Raw genomic sequence first — 24,067 nt, 5'->3', positions numbered from 1 at the left:
CAGTCAATGTTAGTTTAGGACATATTCTGCATTTGTTCATGGAACAATAGCATTTCTAGACAATTCTGTCATTTTATAGGTGAATAAGGTGAAAAGCAAGCAAGTGATAGGAGTTTTCTGAAGCATTTTGTGTTAGCTTTGTTTATCTCTAGGGATCTCTGGATCCTCTGTTAATAAAAAGGCTGTTCTATAATGATGAAAAGTTCTCAACTCTCTCCTATTTAAGTCTGCTTGGAGAAAATACCAGCAACTTATGGGCCACATAATTATTTCTACTATAGGAAAAGGAAAAAAAAATTCAATCCCAAACTACATAAGTAAGAATTTTAAAAATCTGAATTCTAATTCTGGCATTGCTATGAAACAGTTGTGGGACTTTAGGTTAAGCTATTTTTCTGTTTGTTGAATAAAAGGGACTATCTTTCAGGTATCCAAAAATGTTCTGTCTGTATCAGAGACAGAGTAAAATAACTCAGGGGATTATTTTAGTTAATTAGAGCTAGAATGGGACCCAGAGATCATCTAGTTCTATCATTTGAGAGATGAGGACTTGAACTCAGAGACCAAAAGGAACTTTGACAAGGAAACACAGCTAAGTGTAACATAATTAAGGATAATATTCCCAGCATTTGCTTCAGGATATCTACTACAGCATATTTTCTTTGTTTTGTTTAGTGGAGAGAACTCTGAGGGTGTGGAGTGGGGAAGAGGGAAAAGAAAAGAGGGAAACAGGGAAAAAGAGAGAGAGAGAAAGAGAGGGGGGAAAGGGAGGGAGATGAGAAACAGAAACACAGAGAGAGAAGGAGATAGGGAGAGAGAGAGAGAGAGAGAGAGAGAGAGAGAGGGGGGGGGGGGAGGGAGAGAGGGAGAGAGAGAGGGGGGAGAGGGGAGAGGGGAGAGAGGGAGAGAGGGAGAGAGAGAGGGGGGAGAGGGGAGAGGGGAGAGGGGAGAGAGGAGAGAGGAGAGGGAGAGGGGAGAGGGGAGAGAGAGGGGGGAGAGGGGAGAGAGAGGGGGGAGAGGGGAGAGGGGAGAGGGGAGAGAGGAGAGAGGAGAGGGAGAGAGGGGAGAGGGAGAGGGGAGGGGAGAGAGGGGAGAGGGGAGAGGAGGGAGGGGAGAGAGGAGAGGAGGGAGGGGAGAGGGGAGAGGAGGGAGGGGAGAGGGGAGAGGAGGGAGGGGAGAGGGGAGAGGAGGGAGGGGAGAGGGGAGAGGGGGGAGGGGAGAGGGGAGAGGGGGGAGGGGAGAGGGGGGGAGGGGAGAGGGGGGAGAGAGAGAGAGAGAGAGAGAGAGAGAGAGAGAGAGAGAGAATGAGAGAGAGAGAGAATGAGAGAGAGAGAATGAGAGAGAGAGAGAGAGAGAGAGAGAGAGAGAGAGAGAGAGAGAGAGAGAGAGAGAGAGAGAGAAAGAAAGAGAGGGGAGAGGGAGAAAGATGAAGACAAAGAAACAGAGCCAGAGAGAATGACAGAGAAAAAGAGAGAATGAGACAGAGACAGAGAAAGAGAGAGAAAGAGAGAGAGGAGAAAATGGAACACTAGATTTGGAGATTAAAGATCTAAGTTCAAGTTTGCCTCTATCATTTATTCACTGTGTGGAATTAGACAAACTCAGAGTCTCTAGTGCCTCATTTACAAAAGGAGTAGTTGCATGTAAATCATGTAAAGGACAGTTGAGCACCTGTAAAGCTTGATTCAAATCACCATTTTCAAGCAGGCTCCTCCAGTCCAGAAAATTCCCAATCTCTTCTTCCTGCCTAAATTCTCATCTCCAATAGAAGAAGCAAGTGAATGGGCAGGTGGTGAGAGACCACTATACTGACCGTTCAAGCATCAGAAGAATCTTTCCTCAAAAATACCTAACTCTCTGCTGCTCAACCACCCCAGGTGATAAAAGTGTAGATAAACCCTAAAGGCTTACATTCCTTGAGGACACAAAGGCCAGGTCCAACATTAAATTTGTAACTCAAAAAATGGATAATGAAACATGCCTCATGAAAGAAGTGAGAGATACTATTGAAAAGTTTCTATGTCAAACATTCTGCTTAATTTTTTTGTTTGTTTTTTTGATCACAAGAAAGGTGTGGTAGTAAATGGAAAAAAACCCAGCTGTGATATAAATACTTGAAAAAAGCACTTTAGACCCCAGAATGTGCTATATGCTCTATAGGCAAGCCAATCTGGAAGAAGCTGGCATCTCTAGGTTCCCTCTGAAAATGGGCCTGCTAATAAAGCAGGAGGATACATACCATTTAAGAAATCTCGCTGTGTATCCAAGACTTGGTTGATGTCCTGAACCCAGGCTTGTTGGATGTCTGCATTGGCTGCCTGCAGAACAACCCTTTCTGACGTTTCCCGGCTCATAAGGGCAAACTTACAGGGATCGTTGTCCACGTTCTCCTCCAGGACAAGATAATTCATCTGGAACAGACCAAAGTCATCTTTTTTACATTAAATACATTTTTAAAAAGTTTTCTGGTGACACTTATTGTACTTCTCAAACTAGAAGTCACATTTTTTAGTTTTGAGAATAGAAGTTGTAAGATGAGGAGTCATAAACATGCTCTGAATCTTTATTGTGTAACTTTACTTAAAATAACCCAAGTGCTGATCTGATCCTGGGGTGTTCCAAATGCTGGTATTCACCTCAAATCTCTCTGCCTCATAAGTAACATTAATCTCTAACTATCCTGACTTTATAGCAGCTTTTTTTTTTTAATGATCACAAAGAATTGGAAAATGAGAAGGTACCCATCAATTGGGGAATGACTGAATAAACTGTAATATAAGAATATGATGAAAAGGTTTCGGAGAAACCAATATGAACTGATGCAAAATGAAGTGAGCAGAACCAGAAGAACAAGTTACATAATAACAACAATGTAAAGACAAACATCTTTGAAATACTCAGGCACTCTTTTCAATACAATGAACCAAACATAATTTCAGAGGAGTCATTTTGAATTATGCTACCCACTTTCAGACAGTATAGACTGAAGTATGTTGTTTTTTTTTTCTCTTTTGGTTACTAATGTGGCAATTTGTTTTGCTTCTCTCTGTGTCTCCATTTCTCTCACCCTCTATCTTTATATAATAGGTTATGTTTTTCCTGTTTTTTCCCCCAATGGGGAAAGAGAAGGTGAGAGCAACTGAAAATAAATTTTTAATGTCAGAACTGAAAATAAAATCAAATTGAAATAAAAATTCAATTCAACTTATTGCTTATAAAATATAACATCTGGCACTTATTCTGCATGAGACATATACACATTCAGAAACTGTCTATGGTAGGTGTTTTATATCTGCATACCTTCTAAACAGAATACATGATATCATCCAGCCAAATTTTTATCAAGAAAAGTTGGGAGAAAAAAATGCGCACACACACACACACACACACACACACACACACACACACACACACACACATAGATAAGTTCCAAATCTAGAAAAAGTTTAAATTATGGGGAAAAGGATTTTCAGAAATTATTAATAACTTTGCTATCACATATAACAGTGTGCCAAGACTTGTTCAGAAAGAATTGTACATTTGGTCCTTCAAGCAATGAATAAATATAGTTTCCATCTCATTACAACAAATCTCATGGATTGAGAACAGTGGGTGGGGGAAAGCAGTGGGGTATAATGGAAAAGACCACTGGACTGGATTCAATGGATGTGGGGAAAGGGGAAGGGATGGGCATTTATTAAGTGCCTTCTATGTGCCAGGCACTTTGCAAATATTCTATTTGATCTTCACAAGAATCCTGGGAGGTAGGTGCCATTATTATCCCCATTTTACCACTTAAGAAACTGAGGCAGACAGAGTTTAAATGAATAAGACCTGCCCAGTATCTCATAGCTAATAAGTGTTGGAGACCAGATTTGAAGTCAGGTTGTCTTGCCTCCAAAGTCAGTCAGTGATCTATCTACTATGCCATCTAGAATTCAAGCATTAGTGGTACTGTTTACTAGCAATGGGACTTTATGCAAATCATTTGCCCTCTTCAGGTTTCAATTTGCCCAGCTGTAAAATGAGATGGCCGGACTGACTGGACAGTCTGAAAGCCTTAGGCCAGTAAACTTAACTTAAATTCCTGGGAAAACTGTAGAACACACAATAGATAAAGTATCTCATACTATTCTTGTGAAAAAGACAGAAAGGGACTGGATAGATTCAGAACTGAGAGGATGGCTGGACCTGAAGTGTCATGTTAATAGTTCAATGTCAGCCTGGAAGACGTCTTCCTTGCTTGGCTGTAAGCTGACACTTTTATCAATGACATGGATAAAAGCATGTTCATCAGATTTATGACTGACTCTGAATTGGAGAGCTAGCTAACATACTGGAGGACAGAGGGAGGGTCCATGGGGTTCCTTCTCACCTTGATGCTTCTTTTGAACATGTAACCTGGTGTGAGAGAGCCCTTCCGCAGAAGCTCACTGAAGATGACAATCTGTTCAAAGAGGAACACCCTCCTCTCCTTGGTCCGAGATTGCATGCCTGCATCCTGCTCAATCACGTAGAAGGTATCCTGCTGAAGCAGCTTTCCCTGGGCTGTCAGGGTGCCCTGTGGGGTGGAGAGAGAGAAAACAAGGAAGAGATGAGAGGCCATAGACCTACCACCTCCTGCCTAACTGCAGACACACAGGAAGCAGCCACAATAGAAATCTGGTAGATCTCGTAAGAGCATCCACTATTGCTTATTCTGACATTTTCAATCCAACAATTCCACAAATATTAATTACCTATCATGAGTACCATGTGTGTCATGTCTTGGATCTTTCCCATACTTACAATATGGGTCCTTTCATGGAGCTTACAGTCTACTAGGAAGGTCTGACTTATACAAAAATACCCAATGATAAAGAATAAATCAGAAAGGTGCCAAGTGTTCTACAGAATTTTTATATTTGCAATGTGATTTCCTCCCAATCATCTTGTGAGGTAGGTAGGATAGATTTTTGCTTATGAGGCCAAATTTGTTCCAGAACTAGAAGGAACCTTGTAATTCCTGAGGAAGTGGCTTTTTCTAGCTCTATAAAATAATTCTTTGGCAGTTTGATTTATATGGCATTAAATAAGTAGACCAATTAGGTAAAATTGTCATTTTTTATTATATCAGCTCGGCCTATGCAAGAGCAATCAATATTTTCCCAATTTTTTAGCTCTGATTTTATTTTATTTTATTTTATTTATTTTGAGGCTGGGGTTAAGTGACTTGCCCAGGGTCACACAGCTAGGAAGTGCTAAGTGTCTGAGACCAGATTTGAACTTCTGTCCTCCTGAATTCAAGGCTGGTGCTCTATCCACTGTGCCACCTAGCTGCCCCAGCTCTGACTTTATTTGTGTGAAAAGTGCTTTGTAATTTTTCTGTCTTTGTCTTGGTAGGTAGACTCCCAAATATTTTATATTGTTTACAGTTATTTTAAATGGAATTTCTCATTTTGTCACTTGCTGCTGGGTTTTATTGGTAATACATAGAAGTAACAATCTCTTATTGGGGTTTATATTGTATCCTGTCACTTTGCTAAAGTTGTTGATTGTTTTATGTAATTTTTTAGTTGAGGAAGTTCCTTTTTAAAAAGGAAAGAAAACCCTCCAGTTGAAGAAAATTCCCTAAATAATGATTTCATGTAGTTGGTGCATAAACCTTTTTGCTCTGTGGGTCAGATACAAGCCCATGATACCATGTGACTACCTCCTTATTCTCCAAACCCATATATACTGCCTGACTCCTCCTTCCTCGGAATTCCTGAAAAACTCCTGTGCTACACTCCAACCTAAGCATCTTGCTGCCAAGGTCAGCACTCTAATAGGCTGATCTCCAGCCTAGAAGTGACTTAAGTCCATGGCCAGCTAGACAAAATGTTTAATAATTTATATTATTATTATGTAAGTTCCTGACCCAACATCAATAAAGACTCTAAGGAAATTAAGACAGGAGGATTATTAAGCCTAACTTCTCCCAGGCTCTGAACCCAATGATTTTGGGTTCAAAATTACAGAGGCAGCCTGGTACTTAAAGTCAAGAAGATTTGGGGTCAGATCTTATATCAGTTCTTACTAGTTGTATGATCTTAAAAAAGTCATTTATAATAATCTCCCAGACTTGGGTTCCTTATCTGTAAAAGGAAGAGTTGAACTTCGAGCTCTAAGTTTCCTTTAAGGTCTAGATGTGTGTTGTTTGTCCTTCATTCTGGAAGAAGACCATGACATCAGGGAGGACATGCCATGATATTCAAGTGAATTGGATTTAAGTGAAAGAGGGCTGTGCAAAGTCACCTGCCTCACTTTGCCCTCCAGAGCCATCTGGGTCCAAGGCCAGGTATGGACCAGAACTAACTGAGACAATGCAGAGCAGTTTCTCCAAAGCAGGATGAAAACAAGAACAGGATTTTAGTTGGAGTCCTAAAAGAGACCTTAAAAGTTTAATTTTCATTGGTCATTGTCCAGACTGAACAAGGAGAAACTCTTGCCTGCCCTCCTTTCCTTCTGCACTACTTTCCCTCCTCATGGAGGGTTTTTTTTTTTTTTTTTTTTTTAAGACAGATAAGGAAACAGAGACCTAGTCATGTGATTGATTGGCCAACGGTAGGTGGCTACATGGATCAAAGCCAGAGTTTAAATCTAGATCTCCTTGCCTTTAAATCCAACACGTCTCCCATGGCACCTTGCTGCCTTCTGTGCCACCTGATTTTAAAAATAAATTTGAAGAGTCTTAGCTGTAGCCTTGCATCGTAGAAGTGTGTACACACACACCTAGGTGCCTACACACCCACCCACATTAATTCCCATGATATCTAACAAGAATTAAATTGTATAAACTAAAAAGTCACTCATCCTGCTTCATCTCTTCCCAGGGGTCTATTTTCTTCAAAGAACCATAATAATTTGTGTTGGAATACTGGGACTATGAGCAAAGGGGGCGGTGGATATTTCTTCTTAAGATTGTTCAAAATATCTCACATTTAGAAAAGCTGAATGATCGAGGAAGGGAACTAGTGTGGGAGGAAAGAAGGGGAGAGGAAAGAAAGAAGAATTTTGCCTTGTTCATTCTGGATAATGACCAATGAAAACTAAACCTGAACCCATCAATCTGAGAGCATTTCTTTCTGATGACATTGCTTTTATCTTGGTTCTAGTTCCACTATGGAGGAGAATATAACCCTAGCTCCAAATAAACATAAAATAACCTCATTTCTATATTACTTTATGGTTTATCAATAGCTTTATACCCTGGAGCCCTTGGTGGTAAAGTGAGTAAGTAAAACAAAGTGGGGTTCATAGTCAAAGGACTTATCCTATAAAACAAGGACTTATTTGGAAAATTAAAATTAAATTAATTAAAAGAAAAGAAACACTGGGAAAAATACTTGAAGCATGTATGTGAGATAAAGAACTGATATTCTAAAAATATAAGGATGAATATAATTTTTAGGGATGGTGGTGTTCAGGCCTATAATTTCATTAATATGGAAAATTTCCAGATACTGAAATTCCCATCTTCCATCACTAATGAACAAGTGGAGCTCTGTAACTTAGCCTTAGGAAGTTGCTTTGGTTACTGAAAGATTAAATAACTTCTGGTCACTGGGCTAATAAGTGTCTGAGACTTGGGGGACTTGAATCCTGGTTTTTGTCATTCCAAGGCTGGTCATCTCTCTCTTATGTCAAGCTGCCCCTCAGTGTTTACTTGCAAGACTCATAACACATATTACCTGGTAGAATGAGAGTCAAAGTACATGCATAGATGATTTTATAAAGTAGAAAATGTAAACTATCATCTAGCTTGGTGTAGTTTTTGGAGCTCTAAACTCAGAAGCAAGAAAGCTAGAACTGATGCTTCTACTTCAAATGCTTCTACTACCCTGGGAAGCAAATCATTTACCAATTGTGTGACTCAGTTTCTTCATCTGTAAAATGAAGGGAATTGATGCTGTAAAATTCTTTTTCTCTCTAAATCTAGGATCTTATAGGCTAAGTGAAAGGATAATAATACAAACAATGATAAGCTAGCATATATGGTTCTTTAAAGTCTGCAAAGGGCTTACAATTATTATCTCCTTTTATTTTCCTATCATCCTGAGAGGCAAGGTACTATTATTATTTACATTTTATAGATGAGGAAACTGCAGCAGACAGAAACAAAGTGACAACTCAGGATCACCTGGTGTCTGAAACCAGATTTGAACTTAGAAAGATGAAATTTTCCTGACTCCAGGCCTGGAGTTCTATCCATTGTGGCATCTAGCTATCCCTGTGTAGGACACTATACTTAATAAATGCTTATCAACTGTTTGTACTCACAAGAGTTTAATTAACTATTAATGATTCTAGTTTTTAAGTAGGAAAAAGTTACTGACTTGAATTTTAAAAATTCTTCATAGTTACTAAGTCACAAATTTTGGGGGCTTATAGGAAAATACCCTGCTGTATCACCAACATGCATGTGTGTGTGTGTGTGTGTCTGTGTGTGTGTGTGTGTGCGTGCACACATGCATGTGAATACATACTGCCTGTAGCACAGAAATCAACACTTCAATGTTGTGGTTGGATTACTTGTGTAAGATCAGTCTAATCATTATACATGAATATTACTTGAACTTTGATCAAATCTCTACTCCAATAACTTATTGTGGTATGAAAATGAGCCTAGATATTTAATCAGAGGCAGACCCAGCTGAAAAAACTTGGAATATCTGTTCACTGTCAGGCTCTCTGTCTGTCACTTAATAATCAACTTAGGTAAGTTCATAGGTGATCACTGCTCCAATGTTTCCCATCAGCTACTGTGGCCAAAATAGTCACTCCCTTGGGGAAGACCATTTATCAAGCTGGAGAGGAATGGGAATGTGCATCAGTTTTGGGTGTACCCCTACCAATGGACTTAGTTACCCTAAAAAGTAAAAAAGGACTATGTGTGCTTATTCTTTTAGACGTCACCTCTATAATCAGCTAAAAGTCCAACTCTGTTCTCTCTGCGTTATTGCATTTGTCAGTTTAGCACAGAAAATAGCATAGAGAGGACATTTCTTTGATACCCTATCTTCCTATATTCATATTGGTTTGTTTGTTTGTTTGTTTTTTGAGACACCTTTTAAAAGTCTGGCAATTCTTGTCTTTGTGACCCCTTAAAGACTCAGACCATAGTTTGGAAAACTTTCCTAGAATTCAGAAAGAGGGAAATGAAAGGCTTTTTTTGGGTACCAAGAGAATAAAACTCCAAGAAGTGGTGAGAGGAATAAGAGATGGACAGAAAAGAACCTCTTGAAGTCTTAACTGAAGCTACTTCACAGAAAGGAGGCATGTTTAGAATGAAATGGCTTCAACCTGGGAGGTCTCTGCTACCTAGCTGCAATTCCTCACAAAATAAAGAAGACTGAGAAGTCCCTTACCTCAAAGCCCTGCAAGCGTCCCAGGTTCATCATGTCATTGCAGCGTTTTGGAACAAGGCACATTAACTCTACTGCTTTCTGGAAGAGAGAAGCAGGAAGGCAATGTCAGCTCAGGAAGGGAAGACAACTTCTGGTATTGCCTCCCTCACCTAGATATGAGTCTTCTGATAACATTTTCCCCCTATTCTGTTATATTATGGAAACACTTGGTTTATTTCTTAAGTTTAGAATAAAATAAATAAAAATTTAAAAGACAAACAAAAATCTTGAAAGAGATGTAGAGAATCCTTTCATTTAAGTCCGGATAGACATCCCACAGCACTTAAGGGAACAGCTGGGGGCCATTTGAAGGGTCCCATTTCCTGTGACTCTCTTATTTCATTCCTCTAACTCTCCAGTCCTTCTTCCTCCCCACATTCATTATTCAGCCTGGCTGGTGATCCTTGGGGCTACAAAGAAGTTAGAAACCTTTAGCTAAATTGGATCCACTTGATATCACTGTGTTCAAGTGTTTGCTAAGAATGTAATCTCACGTCTTCAGAAGGCACATCTTCTCATTTCTATAAATAGGAAAAGCTAAAGAGAAATAGAGTGTGGAACTGAAGACACATGCCAGGATGACCCTTGTCCACCTGGACTCACAACTCCCTTGACAAACTTTCTGCCTGTAGTCTCTGTTTTTAAAGGCCTTCAGCAACAGGGAAATCACAAGCACTTGAGGCAATCCATTCTACTCTTGGACAGCTTTAACCATTAGCCATTTTTTTCTTTGTTCAGAACTGCAATCTATCTTCTGTACAACTTCTATCCATCGATCCTAACTTTACCCTCTGGTACGGAGCAGAACATGCTTAATCCTTCTTCCACATGACAGCCCCACTCATTACTGTTTGCCTTAGAGAGGACAATACAGAGACAGCTCCTAAAACACTTCCACATTCCTAAGATAAGTATCACCCTAGCCTCTGAAAATGGATGCCAAGGAGGCCCATATGTCCTTATTATAAACATCTGGAACCACTGAGAGAAAATCCTGGGCAGGACCTGTCACTGGAGTGCTTCACATGGTCATTTTTTTTTTTCTTCTAAAACACATCAACTTACATCAATAGTCATTAGTCAAGAATTAATCAGCTATCAATGGTCAATAGTTAATAAACATATGGTGGTGTCCATACTCGTCCTACACGAATTAATCAGTTGCCGTTTAAAGGTCTCTTACTTCTCTGGATTGGGAGGTAGAGTTTGGACTGAGGCCATTGGCTTTCATGGGAAAATCTTGCTTAATTTTGTCCTCATTAACAGTTAACCACCTAACCCAGTTGTGCAGGAAACTCACCTCAATATCTGCACACTCTAGACCAGCCTTCTCACTGTACCTTAGGAAGTCCTAAAGAGAGTGCGGAGAGAGCAGAGAATAGGAGAAAGAAAGAGGGACATCAGTTAGTGAAAGACCTAGGACCTCTAGAACTGGCAAATCCCCCCAGAGGTCTGCCTTCCAGGCAAAGGTGTAAGTGCTTCCATGCAGCTCAGAAGTGAACCCAGCCATGGAAAAGACTAATCTAAAGACAACTCTAGAAAATTCAGCGCTGTGGGGAAGGCCTGGGAGTGGGGTGTAAATGTGGGAGAGTGGGTCTCAGTCTATATAAGGTATACCTGTGTATGGGGTAAGCACACATATATATCTCATCAGTAATTGTAACAAACCAGAAGTAACATACATATTTAACAATTGAGAAAGACTAAGAAAAAACTGGACTCTCCATAAGTTATATTCTATACTAAGTTAAAAATGACAGATATGGTATAAAGGAAGATTTTATCTGCCTCCAGGTAAAGAAATGAGAATTAGAAGTAGGTATAGCATTATTCTACACACATGTGTATATGTATGCACACACGTACGTGTATGTGCACACAAATGTAAATGTGTGTTTAATGGTAATCATCTCTAGGGCAGGGTACAGAGGAAGGGAAAAAGTATATTAAAATGCACAGAAGAGAATAAAAATATTTAAAAGGAAGCATAGAAAGCAGGGTAGCTCTGAAAACAATATATAGTTTTTCAGAAAACTAAACAATGTGAAATATAAACTCATGGTTCTATAGTGAATTTTCATTTTACATTGAGCTCTCATGGAAATGTTCCTTTTTTGTCTTTACACATTTAAGTTCAAACTTAATTTGTTAATTAATAATAAATAAATAAAATAATAATAAAATAATAAAAATGGAAATAAAATATAATAAAAATGGAAAGTAGAACTTTGAAAAAATAATGAAATAATGTGGCGTGGAGGAAAAAAAGACCCAGAAGGAGAATGTGTGCGTATGTAGAAATAGACTATATAAAGATATATCATTATACACACACACACACACACACACACACACACACACACACACAAATATTAACTTGACCTTTACAGAGATACAATGGGCAAATAGAAAAAGAATGACTAATAATTGCTACAAATGTGTAGAAAATACATGTAGAGATAAATTTTAAATGTTTACAGTCATATAAATATAGTTTAATATAGCTAAATTTTTGTTTTACAGTTTAAATTTTACAATTAAATTTTTGTTTTTTAAAATTAAAAGAAAAATAAATTATTTCTTTAAATCACCACCTTAACCATGATAGGCAATTATATCGTCTGCTCTCAGAGAATGTAAATACAGCAATTGATGTTCAGTCATGTGTAACTGGATGCCATTATTAACAATATATTTTATATATATATATGAATTTATATCTATATATTTATTATTCATATATAAATTTGTTAAAAATATATAAATTTAACACATTTTACATGTTAAATATAATATATAAAACATAACATTATATATAATAACACACTATATTGCCATATATATACATGCACACATATGAATACATATGTACATCATGGCCTATTGGCCTGGGAATGCACCTTGAAACCAAAAAGACATGGATTCAAATCTTGCTTAGACTTAGCCTCTCTGTGTTCTATGAAGTCCTTGCAGACTATAAGTTGCAGAGAAAGTCTGCATTGGAGTCCCAAATCCCAGTGAAATCACAGGCACAGTCCATAACCTCTCTCTCCTCTCCCCGCACCCCTCCCCTCAAGGATGTGACCTACATGGAAGCAGATCCCGCAGTCCAGATCACCTAGGATCTCTACTCATTCTACCTGGCTGACCTTGAGAGAACACTCTCTGCCCCACATGAGTCCTGAGACTCTCCTTATTCCACTCACCTTGAGCAACAACTGGTACTTGGTTATTCTCTGAATGGGCTTGATGAGGAAGTCACTAAGTGTCAGCCTCTGGTTGATTTCCTGTTTTACTTCCTGAAAAATAATTATAATTCCATTAAAATAATTATAATTCCATTAGATTCCATTAGAAAAAGAATCATCACTGAGGAGCTCTTTTCTGGGGACAGAATAACTAAGGCTGCCGGCCCTCAGAGATGCTCCAAGGCTTTTGTTTCAATTCATAAACATTCACTAAAGAATGGCCTCCCTTCCCCATGTGCCGCATAGTTATTGGATGGGTGCTGGGCCCTCCTAACAGACCTTCTTGCTCTTCCTTATGCAGTGTTCCTTCCTCAGTGCCCATCCCCTGTGTCATCCAGCCGCCTCTACTGAAGGATGCTGATGGAACTATCCTAAAGCTGAATGCCTTTGTATACGTTACCCCCCACACCCAGGATGCTTGTCTTATTCAGTGATTCCCCACTGAAAGAACAGCCCTAGGGCCAACCCTCATTATGTCAGTTACTCTATCTATGTATGTGTGCATATACATGCAATACAGGTAACACATGTGCATACAGGTTGTTGTATGTGCACACATGCATATACACATACACATGTGTGTATGCTGGTGTGTGTGTGTGTGTGTGTGTGTGTGTGTGTGTGTGTGTGTGTGTGTGTGATGCACTTTGCTGCTGCAGGAATTCATGAGGAGAAGAGAAGGAAGTCCCTGGAGATTTATGAGGAAAGACAAGATCATATTGGGCAATATTTGTCAGCTTCATAAGTGGCAAAAAGGGCAAGAGCAATACAGCATACTCATAAACATATGTACAAATGCACACACGTGAGCACCCATACAGGCACATGAACGATGCATGTAACATTATATATGTGAATCTAGGTATACAGTGAAATCCATATTAATATATGCACGCCCTTATGCATGCAAGTACAATAAAGAGACATGCATGTATGCACACACCTATATCTGTATACACACATGTATGTGCACATGTAAACAAGATGGCTGAGCATACCTGTGTGGATACATGTATATGTATTATACATAGATGTATATGCAATATACACAAGCATTCATACATCTACTTGTGACTATACCTATTTTTATATGCACAGTGAATAGACTAGAAGCTCTCAGAGGCAGGTTGTTTCATTTTTGCCAGTGACTACTATAGAGAAGGCAGGTAACAAACGCTCCCTCTTCTTCCTGCATTCTTTGCTCCGCTTTCACTGTGAGTTTCTTCTCTCCCTTCCATACAATTTAACTCTGACAACCCAAGAAGGACACAGCTTTCTCTCCCCATGGTTCACAGGCAGACAAGGCTTTTGCCTCTAAAGTAAGGCCTTTGCCAGTCACTCAGTTGTAACGAGCTGTCGTCTCCAGAAGCTGCTGGATCGCTCTCTGGGAAGAGATCTGCTGTGTCTTCTACTCAAATCTCTCCGACAGATTCTTCTTCCTGTAATGAACCGTTGTCTCCAGGCAGTTGCTGTTAACTCTTGTCCAAAGAAGTGACTTCCCTTCCTGCAGAGAGCTCCGTCAAGCCTGATGCAATTCAGAGAGTCTTCTTCTTTCTCTGAGAGTCCTCTCTTTTATTCTCCCAGAGAATGGGCGTGGGATAATGCAAGGGCTTCTGGGAAGAACCACCCCAGCCAATGAGCTTGCCCCCTCTATCAAGTCAACCTGAGTTCTCACCTTGTAACTGTCCAGACAACCTCAGTTCTCACTTAGTAATCCTAACATCTCCCCCTTTCTTTTGATTTAGAACATAGGACAGTCATGACCTTGAAACATAAATCCATCAATATGGGAAGTATTACAGATAATTACATAAATTACATAAGCACATAGTAACATAGTAACATAACACATGCTAGAAGTATATAACATAATCATAAATTGAAAATTTATAAATGTCCATAAGTCCATTGTCCATTAGTCTCATCTTGTGTGAGGAAGTCCAATGATTCCTGCTGGTTTTAAAGTTCTTTAACAGTCTTTTTATTAGCCATGCTCTTTCGGTGTAAGATGTTTCTTAGATCTTCTCCTTTATTTTGAGGTCTTTCTCTTTTTCTATCTCTCTCCAGGTGCTTGTTGCCACCCATCTATTTCCTTCTTCATCTGTTTTCTTCTGTCTGTTAAAATACAAGCAAACCCTCTCTCCCAGGCAGTTAACCTACCTAATTTTCTTCTATTTACCACTTTCTATCTCTCTTCTCATCATCTGGCAATTACATTGGAATTGTTTGCACTGGACACAGCCCTGTTGGTTTAAAAGGTCTGTATTCTCCCCAAGTGTAATCCATTCTTGCAATCTGATTGCCTTTTGGCTCACTGATTGGGTAATCCCTTTCTGCCATGTGATTGCTTTTCTGCTGGTTGATTAAATCAGAGTCCTGGCCTTCTAAAGGTTCTTTGGGTGTAACATCAGCTGCCATCATGCCCCAAGTCTTTTTTGCCTGGGGCCCTGGACCTGGGCCCCTCATCCCATTTCCCTGAATTATTCTACACTCTGATGCCCAATGGAGTCCTCTGTTGCATTTTGGACATGGGGTTTTAGGTCTTCTCTCACCCTGTCTTCTCTCTGTATCTCCATACCTACACTGAGCTCTTAGATGTCCAATTTTTCCACATTGAAAACATCGTCGAGTTTCTCTAGAAGGCCCTTGCCATGAGGGACCCTGTCTTTCCGCATTCATCATTGTCCGGGTGTAAAAAGCATTTGTTCCCACTGTAGCACAGCGTCTTATGATCTCCTCTAAAGGAGCATCTTTGTCTAATCCCCATATAATTCTTTTGCAAATCTCATTGGCATTTTCCTTAGCCAGATGTCTGGTCATTATTTCTGTAGCTGAATTTTCTCCAATAGTTCTTTTGACAGCAGTTTGTAAACGTCCCACAAAATCTGCAAAAGGTTCATTGGGACCTTGCTGTATTTTAGTGAAAGCCTCTCCACGATCTTTCTGTCCAGGAAGGACACCCCAAGCTTTTATTGCAGCCTTAGCAATTTGCTCATATATTGTCATGGTATAATTAATCTGTTCCGAATTCTCTCCATACCGACCTTCACCAGCCAAGTGCTCAAAAGTGAATTGTGTGTTAACTCCTATTTCCAAATTGCATCTGACTTGAATTTTACATAATTCATGAAATTCCGCAAGCCATAATAAATTTTCTCCAGGTTCCAGGCATATCCTTGCTATGGATTTCCAATCATTCGGGGTTAGGACTTCATAAGACAAACCATCTAGTAACATTTTGACATAAGCTGATGTAGTCCCATAAAGGGTACAACCTTTTTTCAAATCCTTAATTTTATTCAAATCTAAAGGTGCATATCTTCTCATTTTATGACCTACAGAATCAATATTTTCAATCACAGGATATGCATGTATAAAATCACTTATATCCTGTCCTTCTCTCTTAGCTTTAACCAATGCTTTTTCTAATCTTGTCATAGGCTTAGGCTGCTTCACAGGCAATTCTGTTTGTGTTTCTGCCTCTTCCTCTCCTCCTTCTTGCTCCACCCATGAAGGGTTAATTGAGGGAGGAGATGGGAGGTGCTCCTGTTGCTCAGAATTGTACTTAACTTCATTGTTATCTGATTCATCCTTTTCACCTAGTTTAGTTGACACTTCCCCATTTTGCTCCTTCATCTCTTCCTTTAGAATAACATTGTTTAAAGCCAATTGGATTACATTGTATATATGAATTGTATCTTTGGAAATTGAGTTTGGCCTGGAATTGTAGTGTTCACCTAATTGCTTTCCTACTAATTCCCATTCATCTGGATCCAATTCTTCTTCCAGAGAAAAAGAAGGACATATAACCTTCACAGTTCTTAAAAGTTCAGTAATCTCCTCTAAAATTATAATCAATCCTTGGCTTTTCATAACCTTGATGATGCTCTCTAAACATTTTCCTTGAACAGAAGGTGTTTGCCCCATTTCACTATAAGAGATTCCTGGTTTAGCCCTTAACAAGTTAAGTTCCTTATTTATCTATTAGCACGCTCACTTAATCTTTAACAAAGTTTCCTCGTTACTCACGGTTCTGGGTCAGAGAGACTGAGATCTAGATCGGAAGCTTTTCCACTGGAATCAGGACTGTGTCTGTCCCTGTTCGGGCGCCAAATTGCAAAGGTCTGGTCTAGCTCCTCTTGTCAGGATAAGCAAAAGTCCTTGCCCCACTTGTGGACGCCAATTGTAACGAGCTGTCGTCTCCAGAAGCTGCTGGATCGCTCTCTGGGAAGAGATCTGCTGTGTCTTCTACTCAAATCTCTCCGACAGATTCTTCTTCCTGTAATGAACCGTTGTCTCCAGGCAGTTGCTGTTAACTCTTGTCCAAAGAAGTGACTTCCCTTCCTGCAGAGAGCTCCGTCAAGCCTGATGCAATTCAGAGAGTCTTCTTCTTTCTCTGAGAGTCCTCTCTTTTATTCTCCCAGAGAATGGGCGTGGGATAATGCAAGGGCTTCTGGGAAGAACCACCCCAGCCAATGAGCTTGCCCCCTCTATCAAGTCAACCTGAGTTCTCACCTTGTAACTGTCCAGACAACCTCAGTTCTCACTTAGTAATCCTAACACTCAGTGAGTCTTATACTATGGAGAATGAAGCTGGAAGGACGGCTCGGGTCTTCTAGGGTGCAGAGGACAGCTCCTTCTATGAGATCAATGTCTCCCTTAGGAGTCCCTGATGCTCTGGGATCACCACATTTTAACAGAGTAACATGAAGAAGCATGAGAAAAGAACAAAAGCAGCCAGGAGTCTCTGTGGCCAGGACAGAGGAGAAGGGAACTCCCAAGAGTCAAAGAGATGCTAAAGAGTACTGGGGCAAAAGTCACCTGGTCTGCATTACAGGAAGAATCACCAGAGCCTCTATAAAAGCTAGGCCAGTTTCAGAATTATCTCCTCCTACTTCTTGAAGGGGGGGGGGGGGGGCTATGTGTGCAAAATGGTGGGTACACTGTCAGATGGACTCATTCTGTTAGTTCATTTTGCTTAACTCTGTTTCTTTGTTAAAAGGGAAAACTCACTTATACACATACACACACACACACACACACACACACACACACTCTCTCTCTCTCACTCACACTCTCTCCCCCCCCCCCAGCTCTGTTTCCCTTTTTCCCTCCCTCCCTCCCTCTTTCTCTGTCTGTCTGATTGTCTCTCCTCTCCTTGTGTGTGTGTGTGTGTGTGTGTGTGTGTGTGTGTGTGTGTGTATGTTAAGAAGCAGGGCTCTCACTTTCCTAATCTATCAAATAAAAATGCAGCTCATATACACAATCGTGGGGGATTGCACACTGATGGATGACAATGAATGGGGATGATCCACAGGCATCCCCATAAACAGGAATCAGAAATCCCCTTGGCCGAAGACTTCTACCACCAAGCCCATCTGGCAGCTTACTTCAAAGTAGGCGTCATATTCGGCGACTATGTACTCTGACCGGGGTTTATTCTGACAATACCACACGTAGATGTGCAATTTCCGCTCCTGAAAAAGGCAGAAGGAATGACCATTGTGATTATCCAGACACTACTCTAGCCTTTCTGTGGGGGGAGGCAGGAACCTTCGGGGAGCTTACAGATAAGTTATCCCTTTAATTTAATTTTTTTTTTCATTTTTAAAGCTTTTTATTTCAAAACATATGCATGGATAATTTTTCAACATTGACCCTTTCATAGCCTTGTGCTTCAGATCTTCTCCTTCCCCTCCCCCTTCCCCTAGATGGCAAGCAATCATTGGATTACAACATATGTTATACATGTTAAAATATATATTAAATCCAATATGTGTAAACATATTTATACAATACTCCTGCTGCACAAAAAAAAAAAAAAATCAGACCAAAAAGCAAAGTAAATGAGTAAGAAAACAAAATGCAAGCAAACAACAACAGAAAGAATGAGAATGTTATGTTGTGATCCATATTCAGTCTCTGGGCGTAAATAGCTCTCTTCATCACAAGATCATTGGATAAGTAATCCCTTTTAACTAAACAAAAAAACTAAATGAGGAGAGTAAATCCATGAGACTTTGGGCAAATCACTTAACTTCTTTAGATCTCATTTCCTCTTCAATGAATAGGTCAGATGAGATGACTTCTTGTTCTAATATAAGACTGTTAGTCTAAATCATTCTCTAAAATGACATCGTGGAAAAACTCAGGGGAGAAGAGAAAAAGAGAAAGGGTGCCAGGGACACTCACATGCTTAATAAAAAGTTGTGCCAGCCGATCTTGTTCCTGAATACATTTCTCCAGTTCAGCCAGGAAAAAACTAAAAGGAAGAAGAGGAGAAAAATTCAGACCATTATTCAGAACTATTTATTTCTTTAACAAAAACATTACTCCCAGTAATCTCCTTGAGCCCCACATTACCTCACCCAGACTGGATGTAATGGCCATCCTTGTCTAAATAAACCACAAGGACTGACACATTTTGTGTGTGTGTGTGTGTGTGTGTGTGTGTGTGTGACATCATGGATCACTTACTCTTTATGCCAGTCATAAATCTGATGAATATTGCCAAACACGATCTTGTCTTTCCCTCGCATATCTTCAGGAACTCCTTTTTCTTCTATTCTCTTCATGAATCCCTGCAGCGCCAAAGTCAACAGATTATTTTCTCAGAGAGGGCTGCAAACCGGCCTATCTGGATCATGTCCATGGCCACATCACAGTCCCTGCTCAAGCTCAGACCTGTCTAGGCGGTCCCCACCTCCGCTTGACTTGGAGATGGTTCTACAAAGTTTACTCAGATGGTACATGAGAAAGATTGCTTCAAGAAGGGCTTTTCTCTACAAATCTCTTCCACTCTGCCCGCTTCAAGGTCAGAAGGCAAAGGCAGAGTGTTTGGTCTCCCCCATTTCTATCCAATTCCATAAACATTGATTAAGTACCCATATTGTAATAAATAAATACAAAAAAACCTACTCCCTATGCTTGAGAAGCTTATAATTTTAAAGTAAATTAAAATAATACTAGAAAAATTTTATTTTTAAATTAAAAAATAAATTTAAATAATACTTGAGAAGTTTTAATTTTCATAAATAAATGGCACATCTATTAAGTACCTACAGTATACCAGGCAGGCACTGCCTAAGTACTTTAAAATCATTATCTCATCTGATCCTGACAACAATCCTGAAAGATTTTTACAGGTCAGGAAAACTGAGACAACTTAGTTTCATTCACACAATAAGTGTTTGAGGCTGGATTTGAACTCAGGTTTTCCTAACTCCAGGCCTATTCCTTCTATTCACTACACCATTTTTTTATTTATTTTTTTTTTTTTTGCATTTTTATGTTTTTCTCTTTCTTTTAGGTCATAACTCAAGTCAGATTACTACTTTTAAATAGGTAAAGTATTTTATTTTTCTATCCTCTCATTTCAGCTCGGTGAAATGGGTTGGGCAGGTGATAATATTCCTATTTGGTAGATAAGAAATGAAGCACAAAGAAATTTGCTTGACTCTTCTAGGAACTGAATTATTCAATTTTACCTTCAGAGGCCTGCTTTGGTGGTACTGACTCTGACACTAAATCTCAATCAAAGCCTACATTTTTGCAAAGCAAAAAAAGTCAGGTTGACCTATACTCTGGGCTAATTTTTATACCTAAGTTAAATGAAAAGAATATGAAACAGGGAATAGATTTCATCTTGAAGGACCGGGGAGAAGAGGAAGGTATTTGAAACTTGAATAACATAGCACAAAAAAGGACTAAAAACTGTTATTTTCAAGTTTAATTTATATGGCCAACTTAAACATCCAGGCAATAAACAGGAACTCTGTCTCAATTACCCAGTTAGTTATGCTCTTAAGCATAGTTTTTTAAACTTTTCTATTTTTGATCCCTTTATACCCCAAAGTTTTTTTCTTTTTTTATGCAACCCTAAGTATACAGGTATATAAAATAGGTATACAAATCAAACATTTACTGATAATAAATAGTAATTTCACAACCCCCACATTCAGTTACGAGACCTCACATAGGGTCATGAGTAACTCTGGTCTAGATTATAGTCACCATGGCTTTCAGTCTCAATGCTGTATAGTCTATCAGTTCAGAGGACCACTTGATGTAATTTGCTGAGATCATTTGCTTTCAATGGGGAGAGCACTGTTGTTTGTTCTTAAGCTACTGTACTAGGTATATAGATCACAAACACAAAAATGAAACAGTCCCTGACCTCAAGGAGCTTATGTTCTTACAGGGAAAATCAACATGTACAGAGATAAGTAAATATAAAAGAAAAAAAAAGTGATCCTGGCAATTACAATGTCCTCTTGGCAAGTTCAAGACTGTCTTCTCCTGATCACACTACAGTTGGTGTTGACAAAATGGTAGTTGGAAGAATAAATAAGTAAATTCAGACAGACTCCATTGATGAGTTTTATGCAGAATACAATGAAAAGTCCAAATGGCTTTCCTGCTTCATAGAGAAGAATGACGACAGCTCTCTTGGGTTCAGCATGTGCGGTATCAGTCCACATTGCTGGGTACTGGGTCTCCTCTTCCCAACCTTAGGATTTAGGGTATCTGACCACTAGCATCCCTAATTAGAGGCAGAGAGGTAGCAAATACAGTGACACAGTCCAGGCATGATGGCTCAGGAGTCAGGAAGAGCCAAGTTTAAAATCTGGTCTCAGTCACTTATGACCCTCAGCAAATTATTTAACCTATCTGCCTCAATTTCCTTAACTATAAGAGGGAGATTATGATAGCACCCATCTGCTTTGGATGATGTGAAATCATAAAAGATAATTTATTTAACATAAATAATAATAAGTACTTTTGTTTTCTTTCCTAATTCTATCCATCCTGCATATTATAGCTATTTTTTCCTAATTCTATTTATCCTGTATGTCATAGCTGTTGAATACTATACAACTCTTTCTATGCCTTCTCTCCCTTGCCCATTCTTCTAAAGTCCTATGGTGCCCTCCCCATGCACACCGGGATCCTCATAGATTTTACTCAGAAGAGCAAATGGCACCCATTAACTCCAAAAGGGAAGCTAATAATTGGACATTCTCAGTAAACATGAGAAGAAAAGAAAGGCTTTTTTCTCCCACAAAGATGTTCTCTTACATATTCTGCTAATACCATACATACAGAACAACATCATAATGAGCCAGTCAAGAGGAACTTAAAGATTTATGCATAGATTTGATAATTAATATATGCTATTTACTTGCTGCTAATACAAATCCAAACTACATTTTTCAAATACGCAGGGATCAAATACACCAAATTATGCTTCTCTACTCACCTCCACCACAATCCCCAGGTCTTTAACATAGTCTTTCTCTGTCTGGACCAGCTCATTCAGGACAAACCTGAAAGAAAAAACAAGAACATTGAGATTTTCTATTAGTCTTCAGGGTAAATGTTTTTTCCTCATTTAACTTCCTCATTAAAATTCACAGGGTTATGATTACCTTTGAACTTTGATGACAAAATGAAAAATTCTCTTTATACAGTATCTAAAAGAAGGTGGAAGGAGGGAAATCTACTCTACCTTCACATTCCCCAAGATGTTTTTTCATACTGAAATGACTAGAGCTGATGATTTAACCAAGGTGATTTCCCAAGGTGATTTCCCAAGGTGGGAAGAACTTTCTCTTTCTCTTTCACAACTTTGGATATGTTTTTTTTCCATACCAAATGTAGATCTTCTCTAGATCTATAGCATACAAACTTTAGAGCTAGAAGACTACTCAATCCAATGCCGTCTTTTTTGTATGAGGAAATAAGGCCCACAGAGATAAAACAAATAGCTAAGAAAGTCTACAACTTAATCAGTGAAAAGCCAGGAAGGGCACAACTGTGATCCAAATTTAGTCTCCTAGTTCATTTCTTTCTGGCTTTCACCTCCACTGCCTCCCATACTCGAATTGATCTTTTTCACTCTCACCTCTTAGATCCTTTTTAAGGCTCAGTTTAGATGCCAGCTCTAACTCTAGACTTTTCCCAACTCCCCCATTGCTAGATTCCTCCCTTCTCTCACTCTATAGCATTTGGCATTTTTACATTTGCTTTTCGAACCACATCTGTCTCTTTCCCTGCCTTTTTGCTTAATGAGCTCCAGTGGCTCCCCATTTACCCCCAGGTTCAAATATAAAGTACTGTGTTTGATATTTAAGACTCTTTATAACTTGGTCTCTTCCGATCTTTCCAGTCTTTTTATACTTTAATTTGTTTCATGTATTCTGTGTTCCAGCAGCTTTGAAATTCCTTAGACATAAACACACCATCTTCTACCTCAGTAAATTTGCTCTAGCTTTTCCTCAGATTTGGAAAATTCTGTCCCCATAGTCAGGGTAGTTAAGGGTTTAGTCTAGATGATCTTTAGGCCCCTTCTAGCTCTGCCATTCTATGACTAGAATATTTACCATTCTTTTAAGCTCCATTCTTTGGTTATTCAGACAGACACTAAGGAAAGGATCTGTTTGATAACTATTTTAAAAAGATAATTAGGTTCAATGACAACAAGTGAAATTAAAAAAAAAAAAAAAAGAAGCACCAGAGTAAGATAGAGTTTATCTATGGAGCTCGCCAGGAAATCCCCAAAGATCTAGGATTGAGATCTAATGCAGAAGAGGGATTCTGTCTCCCCTCTGATCTCTCTAACTGGAAATGTTATGTACACCTAGATTTAAATGATACAAACAAAACACTAAGGAGTAGCAGCAGTAACAGGGTCTTAAGATCTAAGCTTTGCACCATGCAAAGATGGTTTCTTTTCAGTGGATTATTCAGACTGATTCCCAGGTTGTTTCTAAATTCTCCGGATAGAGGTAATATTTTCCATCCAGACAACCAATCAAGAATTAAGGAGTAGTGGCTGGAAGGTAGTGTGTGTGGGGGAACTGTGCAGTTTTTTTTAACCTAAACCTCATCCTTGCTGGCTAAGCATGGAATTGGACAACTGAATAGCTGAATCTAATGAAAAGACAGAGAAAAATCAAAATTCTGTCCTGTCAGATTTCAGAGTGTAGACTAGGGTCGCTGCTCTCCTTAATCTAGGAAGCCAATCTATGAAATATTTGTTCTGCAAAACAGACTAGAACTGCAGGAGCCAGTGGTATGGGATTACAGAATTATGGGAGTATGACATGGCAGAAGCAATGGCTCTGTATTATTTATAAATACTGGATTCAAATCCTACCTCTGACACTTACTACTTGTATAATTTTGGACAAGAAAGCCTCCTTGGCCTTCGTTTCTTCATTTATAAATAAGGAGCTTCCTCCTTGTTGGAGATCTTTGATCCTACTACCAGCCAAGGCCTGAAACCACAGGCGAAGGGTGGGAAAGGAAGATGATTTTCTTTATCAGTGAAAGGAATGGGGATGGCTAAGTTTCAGACCACAGAAAGGAAATGACAAGAATGAATGCATC

At 39.2% G+C, this 24,067-nt stretch overlaps 1 protein-coding gene across 14 annotated transcripts in view; it reads right to left on the bottom strand.

Moving 5' to 3' along the window:
• KALRN (kalirin RhoGEF kinase) overlaps positions 1-24,067 on the bottom strand; it is a 934,437-nt gene that overhangs the window by 70,648 nt on the left and 839,722 nt on the right. For all 14 annotated transcript variants that reach the window (XM_074301431.1, XM_074301444.1, XM_074301430.1 and 11 more), the window contains 9 exons: positions 21,936-22,002; positions 19,154-19,257; positions 18,869-18,938; positions 18,067-18,153; positions 12,635-12,727; positions 10,729-10,779; positions 9,390-9,467; positions 4,376-4,561; positions 2,240-2,411 (listed from right to left, as the gene is read on the bottom strand). In XM_074301431.1, coding sequence (XP_074157532.1) covers positions 2,240-2,411; positions 4,376-4,561; positions 9,390-9,467; positions 10,729-10,779; positions 12,635-12,727; positions 18,067-18,153; positions 18,869-18,938; positions 19,154-19,257; positions 21,936-22,002 — 908 coding nt within the window. The remainder of the gene's footprint in view (positions 1-2,239; positions 2,412-4,375; positions 4,562-9,389; positions 9,468-10,728; positions 10,780-12,634; positions 12,728-18,066; positions 18,154-18,868; positions 18,939-19,153; positions 19,258-21,935; positions 22,003-24,067) is intronic.

The sequence above is a fragment of the Sminthopsis crassicaudata genome, chromosome 3 (genome assembly GCF_048593235.1).
Source record: "Sminthopsis crassicaudata isolate SCR6 chromosome 3, ASM4859323v1, whole genome shotgun sequence".
In the NCBI taxonomy this organism is placed as follows: Eukaryota; Metazoa; Chordata; class Mammalia; order Dasyuromorphia; family Dasyuridae; genus Sminthopsis; species Sminthopsis crassicaudata.
Note: the sequence above shows the minus strand (reverse complement) of the source record. Positions and strands in the feature narration are given on the sequence as shown.